The 21,252-nt window shown below is 40.0% G+C and overlaps 1 protein-coding gene across 8 annotated transcripts in view; it reads left to right on the plus strand.

The window, feature by feature from the left end:
- LOC124798186 (eukaryotic translation initiation factor 4E-binding protein Mextli) overlaps positions 1-21,252 on the plus strand; it is a 135,769-nt gene that overhangs the window by 29,994 nt on the left and 84,523 nt on the right. For all 8 annotated transcript variants that reach the window (XM_047261479.1, XM_047261478.1, XM_047261475.1 and 5 more), the window contains exons 2-3: positions 3,110-3,228; positions 3,308-3,448. In XM_047261479.1, coding sequence (XP_047117435.1) covers positions 3,117-3,228; positions 3,308-3,448 — 253 coding nt within the window. In that variant the 5' untranslated portion in view covers positions 3,110-3,116. The remainder of the gene's footprint in view (positions 1-3,109; positions 3,229-3,307; positions 3,449-21,252) is intronic.

Genomic DNA, 21,252 nt, shown 5'->3' on the forward strand with positions numbered 1-21,252 from the left:
GAATTCCACATTTTGTCTTGACCAGGGACTCTTTGTGCACCCAGAACTTGGATGGTGTTGTGCAGCACTGACTGGAACTCTTCTTTGATAAATGCTAACTTGGTTGCCCCATAAAAGTTAACAAAAGAATAGTTGAATGTGAAAGCTAATGCTTCCTGCTTCCTTACCTATACCTCTTGGGGTGTGGATCACATTATTCTTCTCTGTATTTACTGGATCATGGTCTTTCCCAGACTGGACTGAGGTTGCCAGTTTTATGGCTCAACAGTACTTTAAACTCTGAAATTACTGGATTCACTTCATCATCATGGAGTAAGACTGGTCATTGGTGCTGTCTGGACTAGTCCACTAGACCTTCTTCTTGCCAGAATGGGATTATTTAGCTGTTACATTATGGCGGTACCGACTCTTGCATGCTTATGCAGTCAACAGATGACAATTTACAAGTCAAATTACTTACCAAACTGTTTTCAAACCCAAACGAGTCGGCCTGTTAACACTCGCCCTCGACTGGTTTTCCCATTTGAAATGCATGTTGATACACTCTTCATGGACCATCTGCTCTTTGACTTGCAGACTGGCCCAACTCTGTTACTTTTACTTCTCGTACAGTTATCTCTCATATCTGGCATCAGTATTGCTTTAGGTGCCTCTGTTTTGCGACGCCTACATACTATCAAAATTAGATTAAATTTCTGGCTGATATTGATAAATCCCAATGGACTATTCCATGAACAAGAGACTGTTTAGTGCTTTGCTCCCCTCTCCAACCAATCAGCCAAAATCGCATGAGCTGTTTGATACATCCACACCTACTCACAAGAAAATTTTCTGCTTTGCAGTGGCTTCTTGAGCAGTTCACATGCCATAGCTCAATGATATTGATGACACTCACTGATGTTGCCCAGTCAGTACACTTTTTTCTGAGCTCTAGTACACCAGGTAGTCAGTCATATTTCTCTAGTTCCTCAGCCAATCTTGTAGATCATTTGGCTGTGGGTACTGGCTCCTGACTTAGACTGCCCTATCCCAACAATTCCTGTCATTGTGGGATAAAGTGGAATGCCACATTGGAAGAATTCAGCTAAGGATACCACACTTTGCTGCAGTTACGGTTTTTCATTACCAGTGGGGCACATTTCGTGCACCATACTTTTTCTGCAATTAAGTTAATTGTGAAACAACCCAACTCATTGCTTGCAGTTTTAGCTGATATCCAAGCAGCAAACCTAATTTTACATTTGTTTTTTTCCAAAGGTGTGGTTTGTGCAAATTTGAAGACAAGACATTATGTTCTTGCAGGCATTCAGGGGGATGTGGTTGGTTGCCCCTGTGACAGTCTTAGCCATAGAGGGCCCCCTGCTGTCCCCGTGTGGGGTGTTGGCAGGACAGCCTAATGTTGCGTAATGTATTTACACTTCTACATTACTTGATATTTTAGTTAAACTACATTAACTCGCTTCTACCATTCACCGTTCTATTGACTTGACTTACTGGTCTTTAACCATGAGTGGGGGAAGGAGGAACATGTCAGTCAGACACAGAAGGTGTGCTTCTTGATGCATGAAAAATTGGATGAGGTGGGCTTTATGTATTTTCGATCATATATTTTCTCTATCTTGGCACTTCACTCTTCTTTTACAGCTAGGTGTACCCTCTCCTCATTCTGTTTTTTCCTCTTTCCAGGCAAATATACAAGGTATGATTTAGCTGTCTACCTTGTTTCTTATAGAAGAATTTTGTTGTTGTGATTTTACCAGGATGGTGGAACCAACCTAGCTTGGGTCTTTAAACTTGTCTGTGCAATCGATAAATTCAATAGAGCACTGTGCAGTGCATAGATTGCTAATGAGTTTTTCTTGTCAATGGGGGAGGGATGGGTTTGATTTAGGTAACCAGTGAGAGACAAGGAAATAAAATATGGTTTGACCATTGGAATTTAAACCATTCTGTAGTTTTCTGATTATTCACGTTTATGTCATGTCATGAACAGTTGTCTTAATTTTTACTTATTTATTTCGTATTTTGCAGTGAATGTTGTGCTGACAAAATATTAGGCATAACATGAGGTCTAAGTTAGGTTGGAAATGTTAAGTTGATTATGAGCAGAAAGGCGATAAATTTTATGAGAAAAAGTGTGGCTATGGTTATTCAACCGTTCAAGAAGTGATTTGGGCTATCATGTGCTACAAAGTTATTTTTATTAGAACTGTGAATAACTTGTGATCTTTTGGCATCATAATAGTGTTGTTGTTGTTCCAAACATGTTCTTAATTCTGTGGTTATATTTGTCAGGGTTTGGCACAAGTACTTAAACTCATTGCTGCAAAACAATTCTGTGTTTGACGATCTCTTACTATATACCGTCAACTAGAAGTTGACACACTTCCCGTGTATTCCAGTTGCACTCCTCACTCCAGAAAACGTGTGGAGTATTACTGCCTTCATTCTAGACTCATGCCCTACTGTCTTCTGTTAATAGATTCTGGAAAGTATTGATCATTATAATTAAGTTCAGTTTCAGTCTGAGGTTATTTGCATTATTTTCTATTCCCTCATACAGCATGACTCTGACAGTAGAATACTCGTACCAGCACTGTTGTTGCTAAGATTGTAGGACTGACAACTTCCAGAGGCGGTAGTATAGGTGGAAACGGAAAAAAAGTAGAGTAAATGTGGACTCTAAAATGCATACCTTAAGAACTAAGAGCACTTGTTCATCTTTGGCACTGTGAAACACATTACTTCTATTGAAGAAGTGCACATAGCTCTTAAGGTATGCATTTTAGAGCCCATGTTTACTAGACACTTTCTTCTTGTTTTGGCTCATACTATGACCCATGAGAGCTACCTACCATACAATCTTAGCAGCAGTAGTGCAGGTCATACATGTATTCCACTGACGAAGGTATCTGAACAATTTTCACTTACAACTTTTGACTTGGTCAATTCTGGACCAGGATCTGTTATCTCAAATTCATGTACTTATCGTTCTCCATAATTAAAGTTTGTAACATCGTCACTGAATCACCCTGTGCAAATTTATTGGGACCAAATTATTAAAACTGGTAATTTTGAGCAGATTGTAAAATTCTCTATCTGCTTACAGATTGAAAATGGCAGCTGTTGCACGATCAGCGAAAACAGTGAAAAAGCTCGAAAAACCTCGACCATTGAAAATAGCTAGCCAGAACAGATACTCCACTGTAGATGGAAAAATATCATCAGGTAAATAGTATAATATTCAGGTGATAAACTGACAGTTTTTTTATTATTAGTATACTGAAGATTATTTCTTTTGTTGTAGTGGAGGATATAATGACTCTTGCAGAGTCTGTATGTTCTCAGTTAACAAATGGAAACTGTGACCACCTATTGCAGTTAAATGTCGTTAATCTATGCGCTAACTTAAAGCAATATGGTCAGACACTGGAAGGCGTTTACAAAGGTAATTAACTTGCAAGATAAGTTTTCTAACAAATGTGTCATGTGATATTAAAATAAGCTGTACAGTTATTTACCACAAGCTTTAGTTGAACACCACCTTACTTTAATAATCATGGTGTTGCTGGAGGTGGTTTGCCTTCATGTCCATTGGGTTTAGATCTTCTGGATTTTAATGATACACAAGACAATTTTCACATAACAAAGTGTTTTGGCAATAAGTTCCTCGTGTAAAGTACTGGAAAGTACCCTTGGTCCTAGTGAGGGTTGAGTGCTGCTTCCTTGTACTTAGAGTTTTCACGCTGGCCGAGAAATCTTCTACTTCAGCATACACTAATGGATCATTCCATGTGAAATCAACCAATAGTATGTTTTTTGACACCTCAGACTTGTTTTTGTACATGTGGTAATACCTGACTACAACCTGACATCTTCATACTGCAGAAACCAAAGAAAAGGTGGTGGTGTTGCAATTTTTGTTAAGAACAGTATCAGTTGCAAAGAAATGTATGTTCAAAATTTTTGTTTAGAGCAACATTGTGAATCATGTGCCATCGAAATTTCTGTAAGTAATTCCACCCTGTTAATTGTGGCAATTTATAGAGCCCCTTCAGGAAATCTTGGCCTCTTTTTGAAGCAGCTTGATTTGCTTTTACTGCACTTATTCAACTATAAAAGAGATGTTGTACTACTTGGAGATTTCAACATAAACTTTCTTACACATAGTAGTGGGAAGACAGACCTAGAAAATCTGATGTACACCTAAAACATTCTGCCAGTGGTCAATTTTCCCACCAGAGTAACTTCATATTCAAGCTCACTAATTGACAACATTTTTGTAGACCAAGAGAAATTGGGCAGTATCAGCATTAGTAAAATAATATGTGGTCTTTCTGACCATGATGGTCAAAGACTTACCATCAAAAATATAAATGTTTGTCAGAATAAAACTGAGGCAACGTGGAAGGTATTCAGGCCCATAAATGTACTAACAATCAAAACATTCAAATCATGCCTCCATAATGTAAATTGGAGTCACATATATTCTGAAACAGATGTAAATTCCAAGTATAACCTGTTTAGTAAAGAAATTGCATCAATATTTGAAACCTCCTTCCCAAAAAAAGTTTATAGGAATGTACCAAAAGAAAACACAAAAAAACCATGGATAACAAATGGGATTAGGACATCTTGCAAGCAAAAAAGAATTTTGTACATAACAGCAAAAGAATCAGGAAACCTCAGTCAAATAAATCATCATAAAAAGTATTGTAAAACTTTGAGTAAGGTAATCAAACTTTCAAAAAGCATATATTTTAGATCCAAAATCAACCAATCCAGTAATAAAATTAAAGCAATCTGGGACATAATAAGGAGCGAGACTGGTACGAACAGTGCCAGTAAACCAGTACACATTGTACTAAACATTGATGACAATACTGCAAGCTATTGCGAATGCATTCAATGACTACTTCATAAGTGCTGCAGAGCAAATAGGTTGCAATGGATCCTTAGAAAGTGCCATGGATCTACTGAAGCACAGTTTTCCCATTCCAGTGAGTGAGATAAGAACATCCCCCATAACCAGATATGAGATTAGAAAAACCATTGCCTCATTAAAATGTAAGGGATCATCTGGTGTAGATAATATCTCCAGTAAGCTGCTAAAAACCTGCTCTGACCAATTAAGCAAAGTATAAACTACTGCACTCCAGAATTGTAAGGCACCTAGAAAAATTTGGCATCATAAGTGATAGACAGTTCGGTTTCTGGAAAAGTATGTCCACAACTGAGGCCATATTTTCTTTCACAAATGATATACTGGAATCCCTAAATAATAAAATGAAGGCAGTTGGAATATTTTGTGATCTGTCCAAAGCCTTCGACTGTGTGGACCACAAAATACTCCTCAACAAAGCACGCCACTATGGGATCACTGGGGCACTGGGAAGCTGGCTAAAATCCTACCTCCAAAACAGGAAGCAGAAGGTAATTCTCAATGGGAGCAATAAAGAGGGAGAGGTAGTAGAGTCAGATTGGAGCACTGTACTCCATGGAATACCCCAGGGATCCGTCCTTGGTCCGTTGCTGTTTCTGATATACGTAAATGACCTACCTTTTTCATGCAAGACATGCAAGTTTACCATGTTTGCTGATGACACCAGCATTTTGATGAGTAACAAACAGCTCACTGATATGGAGGTTAATGCCAACAAATTACTTACAGTACTATTAACCTGGTTCCAAGTGAACTCGCTCACAGTAAACCTGAGCAAAACAAATTATATCCATTTCAGCCTTGACCACAAACTCCCCCAGGAGATTACTGTTTTAAATAACAATAATCAGATAGAAAGGGTACACTGCACCAAATTCTTAGGCCTCCACATAGGCAGTAGGCTCAACTGGGACCACCATGTCCTCGAGGCTGTAAAAAGGCTGTCCTCAGCAATTTTTGCCATTAGGACAATCTCACAATTTGGAGACATAAATGTCATGAAGTCCACATACTTTGCATACTTCCACTCCATTATGTGTTATGGCATCATCTTCTGGGGCAATTCACCCTCATCTAAAAAAATCTTCCTCATGCAGAAAAAAGTAGTCCGTATAATGTGCAGAGTACCCCTGAGAACCTCCTGCCGTACGCTCTTTAAAAAAACTCGGAATACTTTCCACAACCTCCCAGTATATTTTTTCCCTAATGAGTTTCTTGGTTGACAATCCTGCCCACTATGAAACCAATGAAAGCTTCCATTATCACAATACAAGAAAGAAGGCTGACCTCCACTTTGAACTAAAAAGTTTAACTCGGGTACAGAGAGGAGTGCATTACTCCAGTGTCAAAATATTTAACTTATTACCAAGCTATATAAAAAGTCTACGTTGTAACAGTGCATCATTCAAAAACAATCTAAAGACATATTTAATCGAGAAAACGTTTTACTCACTTGATGAATACTTCAACAGAGAAAAGTAGTCTTTGTATGTATTTATATTTACTGTTGTTTATTTATGTACTTTTTGTTCCTTTTTGTAACCATATACTTACTGTGACAAATAGGCGTTTGCAATGTGATAAACTTTGCATAATGTATTATTCCTACGACTTTATTTTAGTTCATTATTATTTTTGCAAGTCTTATGTAATTTATGTCTAGTTCTGCTCTTGTAAACTAATTGATACCATGGTCTGTGAACATATATTACTCAAGTTGTTCTACATCCTAGTGTCATACGCATAACAGGATCTATGGAATTTGTAGATAAATAAATAAATAAATAAATAGTAGGAGCTATTTGCTTGAAAAATCCCAAATTAAAAATATTTTGGACAGGTGTGGCTCAGTGGGTTAACTTCAAATTACAAAGCTATACATTTGGGATTCGGCCTAAGATTTTCTCTGTGATGTACATGTCTTTCACGTCGAATGATGAGAAAAATATCATGTGGAAGTACTCCGTGTAAATAGAGAATGCAGCAAATAGAAACTCGTAATCTAAGACATCTTTGCTGGTGATACCAAAATTGGCAACACTTTTATGATATGGATGTGTCGTTGATATAATTAGCTAAGTTGTTTATGTTTGTACTGCTGCGAAATGAGTGAACAAATTAACTCAGTTGCTGCTAATGACATCAACAACCATTTTTTTCTAAAAATGTTGTAGGAATGTTGTGATAGAATGTAAATACTTTGGGATTAAAAGCTTTTGTGTGTTCCTATCGGCAACTCAATGCTTCTGCTTTTCGGTGAGTGATTCCCTTCAATCCTAAAGTATTTAAAATCTCCCAAAAAGTTTGTGTAGGTGTTTTGGATGTCCAAAATCATTTGAAAGTAAAAAGATTGAAAAACGTTTTGATCTGACATGCATGTAAGCAGCTGAATAGAGCTTAGAGTTTGAAAATGTTTTCCAGAGACACAGGGTCTGTATGTGAAAGAGTTAATAGTATTGCAGCACATTGACAATGTTTTTATTCAGAAAGTGTCAAGAGGTACTTGGGAGATGTTTTCGCCTTTCTATGGCAACTGCACTTATTGCAGCAATGCATTACTGACGATTTTAAAAAATGAGCAGTTTCCTTTATTGCCATCAATGACAAAGGGAGATGTGCAACAAACTACAGACAAATAATAGCCAAAGAAACTAGATTGTGAGTTTGAAATTATCGTATGATGTAAAAAGGAAATTTGTTTTCAACGTAGCTTGGGAGGTGGTGAAGCTAACATAGAATCACAACGAAGGTATTTGCCAAAAACTACAGTGGATTTGATAATCCCTGAATTTTGCTGAGAAGATTCTGATTTGAAAATCTATCATTAACCTGAAAAAAAAAAAAAGATTTCAGGATACACCACACACTGAAATTCTCTTTGCATGTGTAGAAAGTATTGTTTAGTGTGTCGCAATTGCAAATCTTCGAAGATCAAATTTTTTAAGATGTTAAAAAAAAAACTAGTCCGGAAAACTTATTTTAAAAGCAAAAACAAATATCTTTCTGTAATAAATGACAAAGAATTGAAGTGAGTCCCATTGGCGTTCAAATTCATCTGTTTTCTCTTTATTCATCAATAAAATAAATTTTTCCCCACTCTGGTAGTAAGGGAAGTGCTTGGTGCATGTGCACACTGCAGATGTGCAGGGTGTATGCGAGTGTGTGCATGTGACATTTGTGTGGGCTTGAGCAGGTGCTCACTTGGCTGTGTCATTAAACAAGGCAGCATCAGTCACCCTTGGCAACTTTCACTAAAGCATACAAAGTGTGTAGACCTAATAAAAACCACAACTAAATGCGTAAAGCTTAGCAGTGTCAACACAAAACACTTCCTCAGGTTTTCAGTCATATTTGCTGGGAAGGGCAGTTGAACTAATAATGGTGAGAGAATATTATTTCTATCCTAAAACCGGGAAAGACTATCAAATTTTACCTGACTGTTGACCAATCTCTCTAATGAACAGGCTGGTGTCTGGAAGCCAGAGGGTGTATATCACAATTCTAAAGTGGCTAATGGGTGTTCTGGTCCATCACGAACCAACTGGCTCATGTGGAATCAGCAGTGCACAGTGCTTCTGTGCATCTCCAGAATCTTATCACTGCACTCTTTCACCCACTGAAGTTGTACGGTACCATCTGGTGTCATCACATCCTGTCTACTCTGCATAAGTGGAGCTTCTGGTGCTATTACCATTTTTATCTAGAACTTGATACCTTAAACAAGTCTAGGTCTGGATACATTCAACTCAATGTATACAGGAAACTGGAGTTCCTCAGGGATTGGTTGTTGCCACTGCAATAAACCGTATCGTGACTGCTGTGGGATCCACAGTCTCACCGTCACTGTATGGGAGTGACCTTCGTGTGTAACACAGATTTCCACCTTCGCGTACTGCAGCAGGGATCATACAAAAACTACATAATTGGGGCCCTGAATTGTGGATATCTATTTTTTCCTGTGAAAACTCTTGAGACACTTTTGTTGACTTTGGACTGTGTGTCTGCATGCGTAACTTTACCTCAGTAATTAGTTACTTGGAAGGTTTTGAAACTTTCAGATTTTTAGACCTTTTATTTGACAGTATGCCAGCCCAAGGCAGATTGCATGAGGAAGCTTAATACTCTCACATATCTCAACAGTAAATCTGGGAATTCAGATGGCACAGATATTCGGAGATTTTATGAAAAATTTGATTTTACCCTGGGTGTGTTGCTTCTGCATCAGCAGCACCATTGGTACTGAGCTTGTTAGACCTGGACCGCAAAAGAGGTTTGTGATTGGCAACTAGAGCCTTGCTTACAAGCCCTGCAGACTGCCAAAGAGTTGGTTATGCTTTAGCAGATGCAAGGGGGCATGAGAAGTAGTCTCTGCTGAGTGCGTGCTCTGTATGCACTGCATAGTTAGTCACTATATCACTACCTCTGCAGTACATTAAAACTCTTGCCACAAAGGACTTACTAGTTTGTAGAGACTACATGAACTGCTCACAGCTTCACAGCTTCAGGGTGCTGGTAACATTTGTATGGACACTGAGCCAGGTGGGTATTCGGGAAATGAACTTTTGCATAAAGAGCTAGTGAAGCAACCATTGAGACACTCCAATGCAGAGTACCAAGCACAGACTTATCACTGTAACTCCAACAACAGATTTTGAAAACCTGGGACTTGGAATGGCAGACTACCATGACCCTCGAGCTGAGAGCAATGAAGGGCACCACCAAGGTATGATATTATTATCTCCAGGACGTCGGAAAGATACCAACATATATGCCGACTGCATATCAGTCCCAACAGACTAACCCACAAGTTCCTTTTGCATCAAGAGGACTCCTGTCAATGCAGCTGTGATGGTCCCCTCATCATTGCCAGTATTCTCGGTGCCTTGCTGGTTGATTTGAGACAAGCAGTCAAGCTGCGTACCTCACTACTTCAGATACTTGTGACAGTGGCTTAGTAGCTACCGAAGTTCCCCTTTTCCTGAGAGGAAAGGGGATTTTATGACAAAAGTCTTGCTCCCATGACCCACATAGAAAAGACATTGAAGTGTGTGGCAAATCTCTGCCTTAGGTAAATCCACACAGGTCCTTACTTGCTTGAGGAAATAAGATTCTATGATAGATAATTTGACTCTGCTGGAGGCAGCTTTATAGTAGGCTCTCCTATGCAGGCAAGTGCCTTGTAGGAATCTTCTTTGATCCAGAAGGGTACTAAAATACTATTTGGATGCATTACATCTGCATGTGGCTTCTTCAGTGGTGCATGTGTGGGCAGCTAACCATATTTCTGCATTCTTTTCCCTCAAAGACTTACTTTGGATACTCAGCTGGGGAATTCATATCAGACTGGTTTGAGCAGAACAGCAAAGTCATACAAGGAAGCATACAGTGTGTTGCCCTCCTCTGTGTTGCTATTAACAGCATTAAATTCACAATAAGAGAGGCAGTTCAGTGATCTTTGTGTGGGGATGGTTTTGCTGTATTTTATCCATCATCTAACCCAGAAACAGCAACACGTCAGTTGCAATAAATGCTAAAGTGATGGGAGGATTAAACTAAATACACAGGTTTCAAGTTCTTAACAGAGAAAATGATGGGTATGGACTTAAATTTTTTCACAGCATGTGTGTAGTCCACCATACATTGGTAACGAGGGATACCATTTTGAGCATAAGAGATTTGTTAGGTTCTGGGCCTCATTTTCGGCAAAAAAATTTCTTATGACTACCGCATCTGAGAGATCTGAAAGCACAGTTTCTCAAAGTGCTTAACATCTTAAAGTACCTCAACCAGAGGTCTTTGGAAGCCAACAGAACACACTCTCTAGTAGTTCTGTAAGGCTTTTCTGCTGTCTAATGTAGTACGCATTCTCTTTTTCTTTCAGCTCATATACTTCAGATTATCATGATGACATAAATTACAAATGCATCCTAAACACACATTAAATGTCTGATTTCTTTGGAAAAAAAAATAGGTTTTAAATGGGGACAGTCAGTTTAATTCACTGCCTTTTTTGAGACAAATAATTGGTTTACACTGCAGTGCAATTTGGTGTGCAGTCCATAATTCAATACTATAAGAATTTTATTAATAAATAATAATATTTCAGCCAGATCATACAAAAAGTATGTCAGTTTCCTACGCATTCTGTCATGAAAACTCAAAATACACAAATGATACACTATGAGATTAAAAGTATCCAGACACGTGGCTGAAAATGACTTAAAAATTTGTGGCGCCCTCCATCGGTAATGCTGGAATTCAGTATGGCGTTGGCCCACCTTTAGCCTTGATGACAGCTTCCACTCCCACGGGCACACATTCAGTCAGGTGCGGGAAGGTTTTTTGGGGAACGGCAGCCCATTCTTCACAGAGTGCTGCACTGAGGAGAGGTATCGATATTGGTCGGTGAGGCCTGGCATGAAGTCTGCCTTCCCAAACATCCCGAAGGTGTTCTATAGGATTCAGGTCAGGGCTCTGTGCAGGCCAGTCCATTACAGGGGTGTTATTGTTATGTAACCGCTTCGCCACAGGCCGTGCATTATGAACAGGTGCTTGATCATGTTGAAAGATGCAATCACCAGCCCTGAATGGCTCTTCAACAGTGTTAAGCAAGAAGGTGCTTAAAACATCAATGTAGGCCAGTGCTGTGGTAGTGCCATGCACAACAACAAGGGATGCAAGCCCCCTTCATGAGAAACATGACCACACCATGGCACCACTACCTCCGAATTTTACTATTGGCCCTACACACGTTGGCAGATGACGTTCACTGGGCATTTGCCATACCCACACCCTGCCATCGGATTGCCACATTGTGTACCGTGATTCGTCACTCCACATGTTTTTCCACTGTTCAATCGTCCAATGTTTATGCTCCTTACACCAAGCGAGGCGTCGTTTTTCATTTACCGGCATGATGAGTGGCTTACGAGCAGCCGCTTGATGATGAAATCATAGTTTTCTCACTTCCCACCTTACTGTCATAGTACTTGCAGTGGATCCTGTTACAGCTTGAAATTCCTGTGTGATGGTCTGCATAGATGTCTGCGTATTACACATCACGACCCTCTTAGACTGTCTGCGGTCTGTGTCAGTCAACAGATGAGATCGGCCTGTACACTTTTGTGCTGTATATGTCCCTTCATGTTTCCACTTCACTATCACATCAGAAACAGTGGACCTAGGGATGTTTAGGAGTGTAGAAATCTCACATACAGATATCTGAGACAAGTGACACCTGATCACATGACTACGTTCGAAGTCCGTGAGTTCCGCAGAGTGCCCCATTCTGCTCTCTCATGATGTATAATGACTACTGAGGTCGCTGATATGGAGTACCTGGCACTAGGTTCAGCACAAAGCACCCAATATGAAAAATGTATGTTTTTAGGGGTGTCCAGATACTTTTGATCACATAGTGTATAAGTTATTGTTCCCTAGTTAATATTATTGTTATGCCTTATTATATGTATTGCTCTTGTACAAGATGTTAGTTGTTTCAACATAATTTAAAACATTACTTGATGCTAGCTTATGGCTGCAAGCTGTATTTATGGGAAAGACGTTCACATTTAATGATCTTAGATGCCATCCATCATGAGGAGATAAGAATGATTACAGATGTACGAGGTGTGTTCAAAAAGTAAGAGAACTTTATATTTTTATGAAAAAATACTTATGTATTCATCAATATTCATGTCCCCCTCAAGTACAATACACTTAGGGCAACACTTCTTCCAATCCTCAAAGCACTTCTCATTAGCACTTTTTGGTACAGCTTTGACTACTTCCAGTGATGTAGTTTTTATTTCCTCAATCATTGAAAATCTTCATCCTTTCATAGGTCTCTTCTGGTTTGAAAACAGGAAAAATCTCTGACAAACAACAATGAATGAGCAGGTGCATTGTTGTGATGCAAAAGCCATGAATTGTTTTTCCACAATTCCGGACTTTTTTGCATATTGCATCTCGCAAATGGCACATAACGTCAAGATAATATTCCTTATTGACAGTGTGACTTTGAGGCAAAAATTCATGACATGCTATGCCATGGTCATTGAAGGAATGGGAGAGAGGGAAAAAAAGAAACAGTGATCAAAACTTTGACATTTGGTCGAACTTGGCACACTTTCTTTGTTCTTGGTTCTCCAGGATGCTTTCATTGGGGTGATTGAGCTTTGGTTTCGACTTAATAACTGTAAACCCATGTTCCATCACCCTTTTGAGCACTTGTAAACAATTTTTTATTTTTACTTGTGGCAGACTCACTGTATCTGTCAACATTTCAAGTGTTTTAGAGCACTTGATTCCATTTTTCACACAAAATTTGATGCAGATTCTTTACTCCATCTTTTATAATAATTGAAAATCACTGAGCACACTAAAACACTTCTAACCTTGCTAACCAAATGAAATTTTGAACATATGTTTGGGACATGTGTACCAACATGAAAAAAAAATTGGTTACAGACATTGCTTACAGACATACAGAATTAATTTGAAATTCCTTGTCAGTAGCACTCAACAATCTGTGAGTGAAGAGATAGTTGTGTTTCACAAGAACAATGTTTTCTAAATCTGGTTTGACTGTGTATCAATAGACTGTTCTCTTTGAGGTAATTCATAATGTTCTAACACAATATATGACCAAGTGATTGTGGCACAGTGGTTAGCACAGTGGACTCGCATTCGGGAGGAGGATGGTTCAAACCAGCATCCGTGATTGAGGTTTTCCATGATTTTCCTAAATTGCTTCAGGCAAATGCTGGGGTGGTTCCTTTGAAAGGGCATGGGAGACTTCCTTTTCCATCCTTCCTTAATCTGATGGGACTGATGGCCTCACTGTTCAGTCCCCTCCCAGCAACCAACCAACCAACCACCTACAATATATGTTTCAAAATCCTGCTGTATAATAACGTTAATGATGTGGGCTTACCAGGCTAAAAAATTCCTCATCCACTTTGTCTCCTTAAGAACACTGCCAACTATCCACTAAGCATACCCTATACAGGAAGCATTGCAGCACAGTCAATCTACATTTTTTAACATGTAAAATCTTGGAAAAAGAGTGATATTTTATTGGGTATCAGGGTATGTGGAAATTCAGAACAATGTTTTGGCGGATGCAGCGGCCATGGAAGCCTGCACAGTACATATAGTTGCTCAGTGTAAAGTTCCTCTACGTGCGGTGTCCTTGCTGTTGAGGAAATATATCCTACATTGTTTGGAGGAGTAATAGATGGAAGTAACGGTCAACAAATTGCGGTTGGTGAAGCCAGCCACCAGACTGTAGCTGATTCTTTAGTCACAGAAATACAATGAAGTGTTATTAGTATGTCTTCATATTGGACCCTCTGTTGTCATTGGGTTTCTCCTCCATTGAGGAGAACCCCAAGTGTACAGTGCTTGTAGTGTATTGCTGACAGTGGGACACATTTTAGTTGTTTAAATGATGGAGAATCCAGTGTGGAATAACAATAATATCAAGTAGAATAGATGCTGCTCACCACATGGAGGAGGCATTGAGCAGCAGACAGGCATATTTTCAGTAAGAAAGTAACTAAATTGTCAGACCAATTCCTCCTCCAAATGTAGGAAAACTTGTGCTTTCCCATCCCATGCTTAGCTACTGTCATCTCCAGGTGGTAAGACCTAACTGAGGTGAGCAGCTAACTCTGCTGGAGTGGGAATTGTGGTACAGAATAGATATGGAACTAGGTCATGCAGGGTATGGGTGGAAGAAGATGCTTTAGGGTTGTCTGTGGGAGTGCGGAGGAATGTGGTGGGGACAGGATGGTGGGCAGCTAGGTACAGCATCAGAAGGCTGTGCTGGGGATCGGGGAGAATTAAAGGAGAGAAGCAGAGAGGGAAAGAGGACTATGCAGATGCTCTGAGGGATAGCAGGTGTGTTTTTGTGTTTGAGGCTGGAGTGGGAGCTGGAAAGAGGATAGAGGCAGGTGATAACAAGGGCTAGCAAAGGTTACAAGAATGAAGGGTATGTTGCAGGAAGAATTATCACCTGCACAGTTCAGAATAGCTTGTATTGGGAAGAGTCACAGATGGGACAGATTGTGAAGCAGTCTTTGAAGGCAAGCACACTGTGCTGCACTGAATGCTTCAGTACTGGTTGGTCAAACTCTCTCTTGGCCAAGGGTTGGCAGTGGCCAGTCGTGTGGACAGACGACTTGTTAGTGGTCATGTCCATGTATAATGCCACACTGAGTTTGCAGCTAAGCTGGTAGACCACAAGGCAGCTTTCACAAGTGGTCCTGCCTTTGTTGAGGTAGGAGGTGCCTGTGAGAGGACTGGAGTAGGTGGCAATGGGAGGATGTATGGGGCAGGTCTTGCATCTAGGTCTACTACAGGGGTGAGTGTCATGGGGGGAGTAGTTTGGAAGCAGGGATGGACACAGATATTACCTAGGTAGGGTGGATGATGAAATAAAACTTTAAGAGAAGTGAGGAGAGTAATGGGGGGAATATTTCTCATTTCAGGGCATGACAAAAGACAGTCAAAATCCTGGTGGAGAATCTGATTCCTTTGTTGCAGTCCTGTGTGGTACTGACAAGGGAAGGCCTCAATACATGGATGAGCAATTCGACTTGTATTTGGCATGGCACTTGTGTAGAACCTAAAATGAAATATTCCAAGATTTTGCTCAACTTCCCTCAATCTCGTTTTTGAGAAAACCACCCCTGAAATTCATGAAGCATAATCAATTCAAAATTGATGGGAACAATAGGTAATTGAAAATTGTACATTTTTCATCATATGTGGAGGTTGCAAATGCATATTTTCCTATAAATCAAGGAAAGAAACTCTTTAGGATTGCTGCTTATTTGTATGCACATGTAAGATAACACTGTTCAACATAAGTGCCACTGGTGTAGTGAATAAGGCATCTGACTGGGAGGAGGGAACCTGTATTAGTCCCACAAAGAGAGAGAGAGAGAGAGAGAGAGAGAGAGAGAGAGAGAGAGAGCGTACAATCTCTGGCTGCTGAGGCCACACAAAGCTGTATGGTGAGTAGCAACTATCCTCTTAATAATATTGTGACATTCCATCCTGTATTTTCCATTAGGAATAATAACAAAGTAGGCAAATATGTTTCTTAAACAGCATGGATTAGTAAAGAACTTAAATTTTAATCCAAGTTGCGTTACACTGCCTCCTTCACTCTGTTACATATCCTCACTTTCCTTCAAACAAGTTCATAGATGGTACTTGGTGTATAATCATTCGAAGCAAATATTTCTGCAGCATCAAGAACATGTAATGAATGCATCTTTGTGCAACTGCTTTGTTTCTTTCAAAGCTTTGTTGGAAAGGAGACTTGATTTAAGTTTAAGAAATTTTATTTTTGGGAATTAATTTTGATGCTTACCATGTGTATGATAACATCTGATAAATAGGTCCTGAATGGTGATCATCAGTTACATTACAGATCATTGCATTTGCGCAGTTGTGCTATTCCTGGTGGGTTTCCAGAAGCACATTGCTATTTTGAAACCTCCAACAAATGAAGTACTGTACTGTGCCTCACAGCAAACAAGCATCATGCAGTCAGCTGTCTGTGCTCACTCGTGATGAATTCACAGCAGTGTTATTCAGAATGGTTTTTGTACAAGGAGGCTTAAAATTTTAATTATTTACTAATCCAAGTCACTCGAGAAAATGGTTATGTTATTAACACTCCTGTTCCTATTAATTTTGATATGGAAAATATACAAATAAAGATATGGAAAAAATACAAATAAAAAGAAACTGTAGTATGCATTGGATGCCTTCCCCCCCCCCCCCCCCCCCCTCCCCCCAGCCATGTTGGTCAAACAGCATTTGTCTTATGGATACATAAGTACCAATCATAACACTTTCTTTTCTTGATTTGCAGGAAAATGTAGACTTGCTGTACACATGTACGCATATATTATTATTATTATTATGATGATGATGATGATGGATGATGATGATGATGAAAAATGCTCGTTTTCAATTATCTGTTGATCTTGACAATTTTGAGTCATCTGTGTCATGAAATTTATGGGTGATTTTCTTAAAATACGATGAATGTAGAACAAAAATATCTTAGTCTTTTGTTTCTGGTTGTATATAAGTGATGTGTCAAATATGAACTGAATCTGTTGGCCATGTCTTATACCTTCCTTATGTCTTATACCTCCTTTGTAGCCGGTAAGTGAATGTATTGGTCTGGTAGATGACTGGGGAGGCAAAGTGTGGGAGATCAATGTCTGGACAAGAGGGAAGTGTAATTTCGTTCTGTGGAGGCCTCAATGGAACACCCTTGACATATTTGAGAGGAACGGTTCATCACTGCAGTTGTGACTGTGATAGGTTACTAACCTGTATTTGAAGGGTCTTTTTTGTGAGGAATGGGAGACAGCTGTTGAAATGGAGCCATTGTTAGTGATTGGTAGGTTTGATGTGGTCAGAGATACTGATGGAGCTGTCCATATTAGGTGGTCTACACTGAGGAAAGGTTGTAGAAAGATCAGGGTGAAGTGAATGGTTGTACATGGCTGAGGGTCTCCGCCAATTGTCAGACGATACCCTGTACAAGTCCTGCCACAGTGACCCTATTCCAGAAATCCAGCACAACCCAGTCCCTCCTCAAATACCTGGGTCCTTCTCAGAACCTTTCCTCTGAGTCTGTCTCCCTCCTGACCCCCACCACTTTCTGCACTCCTCCTTTCTATGTGCTTCCTACAATACTTAAGCCCAACCACTTAAGATGTGTAATTGTGGCTGGATGCTGTGCCTCCACGTAGAGCACCTCTGCACTAGTGGACTAACACTTTTAGCCTATTACCTGTAACCTAGCCTTCTATATAAAAGAGATCAACCATCTACTCCAGACTCTGAACAGTTCCTGTCACTTTACAACATGGGACATTGCTCATCACTGTTGATGCCACCTTCCTCTATACTAATGCCTTCACTTCCCATGACCTTGCTGCTGTTGAATACTACATTTCCCAGTGCCCAACTCCAAACCTATAACCTCCTTCTTACCCACCACGACTATCTACAAGCTCACCTCAATTTACTTCTCTATTGAATGCGTCATCTACAAAGATATGTGGTACAGTCATGGGCATTCGCATGACACCATCCTACAACAACCTATTCATTGTGCATCTTGAGAAACCTTTCACCCAGTTCAGATCCATTGATGAAATTTTCGTGATCTGCACTGAATGTGGATATCCTGTCCAAATTCCTCCAGAACCTTTTTCCTCATATGTTACACGTGGTTCTCCTCAGCCCAGAAAGCCAGTTCCTCGATGTTGACCTCTACCTCTTAGGTGACTTTCTCAATACATCCATTCACATAAAATCTAAAAACTAGAAACAATATCACCATTAGAAAATTGCCACCCATTTCACACTATGAAGTCCCTTTCCTACAGCCTAGCCACATGAGGTTGTCACATCTGCAGTGACAAGCTGTCCCTCCTCAGATATCCTGAGGGCCTCACAGAGGCCTACGCAAGACTGAATTTATCCTTTCCACCTTGTCAAAAACAGATCTTTCACCCATGTGTCTCCCCAGTCACCTACAATCTCCAACATTCACACTGACTAGCCACAGGGGGAGAACGCCCCCTAGTGACTCAGTACCACCCAGACTGGAGCAACTGAATCACATTCTCCACCTGAGTTTTGACTGCCTGTTGTCACACTGTGAAATGAGAAATATCTTCCCTGCTCCTCCCGCAGTGGTTTTCTGCTGCTCATGTAACCTGTGCAAATGGCCTTGTTTGTTGTTATTCAATTGTCCCAAGGGTCATACTGCTGTAATAGATCTAGGTGTAAGACCTGTCTCATACATCTTTCCACTACTGCTTATTTCATTCTTAGCTGCAATTATCTCGTGGCATTCTACACGATGTGACCACTAATAAACTGTCTTCTACATGATTGACCAGTGCCAAACTGTGACCAAGAGACAGCTTGATGACCCAGTTGCCAAGTACGCCACACAAACCAGTGTGTTTGTCTTTGACTGTTTCACAGTCTGTGCCATGGATTGTTTTCATCACTATCAGCTTTTATGACTTGCTAGGTGGAAACCCTCCATGCAACATATCCTTTATTCCTGTTACCCCCTCCCCCTGGTGTCAACCTTTGCTAGTTGGTGTTCCCATCTGCCTCCATCCTCTTTCCTGCTCCCAATCCATCCTCACACTCTACCCTCCTGCCCCCTGTGCACCTGCCTAGTTGCTTCCCTTCTCACTTCTCTCCTCTAAATGCCCCCTCCTCCTTCTGCACTTCACCCCTTCAAATACAAACTCTGGATGCTGCACACCCCCACAGGCAGCACTACAATATCTTCCCCACACGTATCCCTACCCAACTATCCCTTCCTGTCTCCACCTCTTCTGTGCTCTTACATCCCAGCCAAGATTGCTGCTCACTGTGGCCAATCCCTACTGCCCAGATAAGACACCGCTGGCTGTGGTGAGTAGCAATCTGTCATGTTTCGTACAAGGATTTTAAAATTTTGTGAGGTAACAGGACTAGTCCCTAAAATATAAGGACAAAGATTTTAACTGGCTAGCTCTTTCTCATTTTTGTAACAGTTGTCAGCAAGCCATGAACAGTTGCAAAAAAGTTTTAACTAGTTAAATTTTAATGCTTCATTTTTTAATACTCAGTCTCTTGACTAATACAGAATCTTTAAAGATTGATATTATGTGCAAGAGTTAGTGAGTTTGTACCTTTGTGTAACCAACCAACCACAGGATTTAATATTTGTCAGAGGCTGGTTCTTTCCCTTTTTTGTTGGTGACCATCCAGCTGCAATTTTAAGGCCTCTCTCTCATTATTGGGTGTATCATTGAAAAATGTTTTATCCTGTGTATACTAGTGATGGTTTAATGAATGAATAAGGAAAATTTTTATTGGTTTTTTAACTTCACTTGTCCAAATACAATTGTAGGTGTTAATAACCTAAGGCTGTGTGCTCCAAAATACTACCAACAAACCTGTTAATAATCCACTGGATCTAATGCTCATCATTCTTGTCCGTATGATACATATGCTGGATGCAGTGATGTAAATGACAAGTGTGGCAGCAATTGAAATAAATTTAAGTTTGCAGATGCTTGTGTTATTTCTGTTACTTCGAAATTCATGATGCCAAAGTTGGCTATAATTTACAGGCTTTGGGAATCATATGAGGCACTGCCCAACTGAATTACAGTTTACTGGCCTTTTTAATATAATGGATGGTACATCTGCAGATCCATGTGCATTCTTTAGTTGCTCGTAGGAACTGTCAACACCACGATGAGTATTCTTGCTTTTTAGTGCAATCTGTCTTTGTTTGTGACATTAAAGATGTGTGCATGCCAAACATGGCTTCTGTGCCCCAAGCTACATACATTGCAGATTGTGACATTTTGTTAGTCAGTATTGGATTGGAGGTTGATTGTCTACACTTGGAAATCTCTATTCACTATTAGGGCATTAGGCGATGGCATCCCCTATTAACAAGATCACTAGTGTTGATTGGCTGTAGGGGTTTTGCACAAAAGGTACCCTCAGTAGTGTGTGAAAAGCACCAAACACACACACCTTAAATTATTTAATATGATGCATACGTCTAATTCAGTCCAATCAAAGATCTTGTCTTTCCTATCTCACCTTTGCCTGCCATTTTGACAGCTACCACAGCTGCTGGTGACACCACAGTCACATGCCACACAGTACTTTCTATTCATGAGGGCAACAGATCAGAAGTGTTCCTTCAGTGTTGCACATGCCATTAATTCAGTTCTGTGTAAATGATGTCTATAGACATAGTAGCTTGTACCGTGGTCTTGTTTATGATATTTGTAATTTAGTTGACTTTAATTTCTGATATCTTATATTTTTCTACCATTATTTCTAAGCTTCATTTTCTAAGCTTCTTTTCTAAGCTTCATTTTCTAAGCTTCTCATTTCCTACTCCTGCACCATTGAGTTGTCTTCTTTCCTGAAAATTATTCCCTAAGGCCCAACTCTGAAAATAAAATCAGCCTTCAAAACTTTGGGTTACACTTAACCTCTGAGGTGTCAAGCCACTTGATATTCTCCAGATTGAACATTGTGGAACCATGCTTGTAAGTGCTAGATCAGGGCTGGCCATGGTGTTTCAAAATTCATGCGTGCAGTGTTCAGGCTGCAAGCATGCCGAGGCCATGCCTGGCCTGTCACTCAGGTTTGCTTGGTTCTTCTCCGAAGTACACGGAGCAACACAACATTTCATTTAGCATTGTGGTATGGCATTTTCCGGTCAGTGCAACTCT

Source organism: Schistocerca piceifrons, chromosome 5, assembly GCF_021461385.2.
Source record: "Schistocerca piceifrons isolate TAMUIC-IGC-003096 chromosome 5, iqSchPice1.1, whole genome shotgun sequence".
Lineage (NCBI taxonomy): Eukaryota > Metazoa > Arthropoda > Insecta > Orthoptera > Acrididae > Schistocerca > Schistocerca piceifrons.